Here is a 4440-nt window from a genome sequence, read left to right on the forward strand (position 1 = left end):
ATAGTAGGCTAGAGTCTGTAGAGGCTTAATACAGTTTGGTGTTCAAATATGGACTAGGTATCGCAGTTTTTATGCATGCATTTGCGGCTTCCTCGTTAACAAAATTTCTGGTATCTGTGTTATTTCCTTTCTGCATTATTGTTTATTTACATAACTGAAATATCACACGTTATACGTAAAAATCAATAAAAGTAGATACGTCCATCTTAATTATTGGATACGACTTGATTGATCTTGGATATTGATCATTGGAATCGTCCAAGTACTCTCATGGTATAATCAAGTTCACGGAATTGTCTCCACTTACATATTGATTCTAAGAGAAAGAGATATAAACTCTTCATATAATTCCTGATTAAGATTCATTAAGTTGAAACTATCATAATGGTATTTGAGTTTAGTCCATATAGGTTGCCTACGAAAAAGTTGGTGGTGTATTTTGGTACCTCCGTGTTTTCAGGTAGAACTTATCTCGAAATAAGAGTTTATCCTAAATTCAGGGATCAAAACCCTAAAGGTATGCATTCCAACCCTAAATACTCATGTGGAAACTCTATGTTATATTTGAACGTTGGAGGGTTTTTGCAGGTAATCCCCTGCCTACCCGCCCCACCTTTCCCGGTAAAGTCTGCTGAGAATGTTTGTAGGAAGAGTCCGCCGGAGAATTCTGCATATTCCTTCAGCTTATTCTGCAATTATGTCTTCACAACTCATTTTGGCAAACCCACTTCGCCGGCTATTTTTTCGTTCCACTTTGGCCAGTCTACCCCCAGTGACTTTTTCTGTCTACTCAATTCCAAAATCCTATAAAAAGATTCCAGAAATTTCTAAATTAGTTGGTGGCTATGTGATCACCACATAGGAAGGTTCTGAAACCTTATGGAAGATTTGATGGACAAGTCATCATTTAGGAAGGTTTTGAAACATTATAAATGATTTACTGGATAAGTCATCATGAGACATAACTTATCTCGAAATTAAGGTTTATCCTGAAACCTAAACCTTAAAGTGTGCCTTCCAGCCCATCATTTTTCTTGCTTTTAATTGCTTAAATAAGTTAGATTGTTCGAAGTTTAATTTCAAGTTTTAGTTTCAGGAACTGCTTACAGATGGGAAACGATACTCCCACCCATAAGTTAGATTTTTTTTTTTCACTACGACTAGAATAGTTGAACCTATTGATGAAAACATTAAATTATCTGACATCTGGAGAAAATACTAACTCTAACGTATAGCTGGGGGTACTTTATCCCCTCCCCCCTCGTTATATAAATTGGGAGTTCATCAATTTCCGTAACTTTTTGTTTTTGACTGGGAGTTGATGAACTCCCAGTTGTAAGTAATTCTTGGAACTGAAGCTTGAAATTGAATTTCTAACAATCAAACTTATATTAAAGTAATCAAAAGCAAGAAAATATGGTTAATTTTGAGGGTTTTTTTTTTCTTTGAATAGCTATAGATTTAGATTTAGCCAATTAAAGGTTAATTTTGAAATTTGCTACATATAAGATCCCATATCCATATTTAGGACATTTCAATCCTAATGTAGCCCTAAACGAAAATCCCCAATAATGGGTTTCTTCTAATCTTACCTATCTGGACGTTTGACCAAGGGGCTTCCTGCATACTAGGCAAGCAAGCACAGGGCCTCGGCACGTCTACTACCCACTCGACAAGTGTCATACAAAATTCAATTATAACCAAACAAATACAAAGTGTGTAGAAAGTACAACTACATACTGCAACAAATCGTTAAAATCCCCGTGAGATGATTAAAGGCAGCTTCCCCACTATATAAAACCCCTCACAAAAGGGTAAGCATAAATGCTACATTTCTAGCTCCTTCTCTTTGCTTAATTTCTTCCTCTCTGCTCATATGTGATCATCTTCTTCCGTTCAAATTATGAATTTCATATCCATCTGAAGTTTGTGATTGCACTAGAAATGATGGGAATGTCGAAGAAAAAGAAGACTGCAAAGAACTGGTTCGCCTCTGTCAAGAATGCATTCAAGTCCTCAGCACCCATATCATCATCTCCGTCATCCAAGGATTACTCTTTAGCCAATAAGGTAAGTGCGCAATCTGTATAACTATATGTTCGGTTAGCGTTAGATTTTGTAAAATTAGATTATAGTTGTTGTAGATGACAACTTATGCTGGTATAACTAATTTTTTTTTTTTTGTTTATCATTAAAAATTTTCCAAGTTAGCATAACAATCTCGATTTTAGCTACCGATGATGATAGCTTAAACTCGCATAATTAATTTAAGCGTTAGATTTGTGTATATATCTCTTTTAAATTTTGTCAATGCCATCTCGAACCGAAAAACGCTTGTCGAGTTCTTGATTCAGGCAAATGAGGTTTAGATTTTTGCAGTAGTAGCCCGGAAAAAATGGGCAATCTGAGTTGATAAAATTTACAGATGGGCACAGCCCTACAGGGACAGTGACAATACACACAACAACTTGGACAAAAAAAATTTAATATCATGTCATGGGGATACCGGGGGGTAAGTGATGGCGACTGTGATAATGAGAGTACCCTCTGGAACAGGACACCCCAAATTAATAACACATGAACTTCCGTTCTCAGTCAACTCTAGTCAACAAACTTTCTTGTTTTTTTTCTTGTCCGTTTAGAGCACTGATATACTTGCTTGCACTATGAAAGTTGCTGCAATCTTCATCAACAGTGGAGACTTTTAACACGTTATGAAAAAAATACAAAAAAATTGATGGTCCCTTGTGCTGCGCATATGCGATTGCCACTTTTATAAAATGATCCACAAGTAAATGTTGGTGAGATGGGTTGCATCTTCACATTATTCACTTTGTAGTCTCAACATCAATGTATTGGTCCCCATTTCATAACCATGTAGCAGTAATGCCGCTATTAGTTGAGCTAATAATTTGTTTATATCTAATTATAGATAATAGAGGAGGAACACGAGATACCGGAGATTGTGTCGCTTGAACATTATCCGGTTTGCGATACTTCGTCTCTGACGACTACGATAGATGAAAATAATGCTGAAGCAGTACTAGAGATGAGAGATGAAGACCGTAGACGAAGTAATCATGCGATCGCGATGGCAGTTGTGGCGGCAGAAGCGGCGGTTTTAGCTGCTCATGAGGCAACAAAGGTGTCTAGGTTTTCTAGTTATAATCGTCGCAGGTTTTATGGTTACTCTAAAGAAGAAAGAGCTGCCACCAAAATACAGTCCCATTACAAAGGATACTTGGCAAGGAGAGCTTTGAAGGCACTGAGAGGACTGGTGAAGCTACAAGCACTAGTTAGAGGACACAATGTCAGGAAACAAGCTGAGATGACAATGCGATGTATGCAAGCAATAGTTCGTGTGCAGGCAAGAACAAAAGCTGACCGGCTCCGGTTACAAGGTGCAACTTCACACGACAATGAGAAAAATAAAGCGAAAAAGAGAGCGACGGAGACGTGGAATAATAGTCGGGGCAGGCAGCAGCAGGCGCGCAATAGTTTTAGCTTTGAGAAAGAATACTCGAGGTCGTCGACTCGGAAGATGAACAAACAGGAAAATTATCTTTCGAGTAATTCTATGACGATTAAAAACGAAAGAGCCCTTGCTTATGCTTATCCCTACCAGGTTAGATTTTCTTACCTTGAGCATGATGTTGCAGCTATTATGTATGTATGCATTTGGGAAGTCGGTAAATTCATTATTTATCTTGTACAGGACTCGGTGTCAAACCGTCAGAACTCAGTCGATTCGTACTCAGATGAAAAAACAAACCAAGGTGGTGGGTGGAACTTGTTGGATCGTTGGATTGATTCGCAACCATGGCATCGTGATAAACACGTCGCAGCAATACCGGAGAGCTCTTACACCTCCCGTACCTACAATACGGACGAAGACAATGCATCTGAAAGAACGGCGGACACAGACTTGGTATCATTATCACCGAGTTATCAGCTCCGTTTCAACCCAATTTCTAACCTGTCAAAACTCGGTATAAACTCGGCTGGCTCGGTCCCGATACGGCAGAGGAAACAAAGAGTTCTGGTTTCAGTGGAAACAGAAAATGTGAACTCACCGAGTTACATGGCGACAACTCAGTCTGCAAAAGCAAAGGCAAAATCGGCACAGAATTCTTTATTAAGCTCTTCATCATCAACTAGGAGGATATTTTTGAACGATTTGTCAATGAGTTCAAGCACTGATGGAATTGGAACAGGAGAAGTGAGGACAATCAACCAACTAGGTCCAATTAATAGCCCAAGCCCAACAAGTAGTCAAAAGATGATGCGTTTGTTGAAGATGGGAAAGCGCATTGAAGGAGTAAGATAGCCCTTAGCCTAATTGAAGTGGTGCGGTTTATCAAATAAGTTTTCATTTTCAACAAGATCTTCATAATTTGTTGTGCTATTGGAACATTGATTAATAATCTTTTCTTCAACACT

At 38.4% G+C, this 4440-nt stretch overlaps 1 protein-coding gene across 1 annotated transcript; it reads left to right on the forward strand.

Moving 5' to 3' along the window:
* The first annotated feature begins 1761 nt into the window (after positions 1 to 1761).
* On the forward strand, positions 1762 to 4440 carry LOC113339759 (protein IQ-DOMAIN 1-like). Its single transcript, XM_026584985.1, has 3 exons — positions 1762 to 2070; positions 2933 to 3625; positions 3716 to 4440. The coding sequence occupies exons 1-3, from the start codon at positions 1945 to 1947 to the stop codon at positions 4325 to 4327; spliced, it is 1431 nt and encodes a 476-aa protein (XP_026440770.1). The 5' UTR covers positions 1762 to 1944; the 3' UTR covers positions 4328 to 4440.

Source organism: Papaver somniferum, unplaced genomic scaffold, assembly GCF_003573695.1.
Source record: "Papaver somniferum cultivar HN1 unplaced genomic scaffold, ASM357369v1 unplaced-scaffold_21, whole genome shotgun sequence".
Lineage (NCBI taxonomy): Eukaryota > Viridiplantae > Streptophyta > Magnoliopsida > Ranunculales > Papaveraceae > Papaver > Papaver somniferum.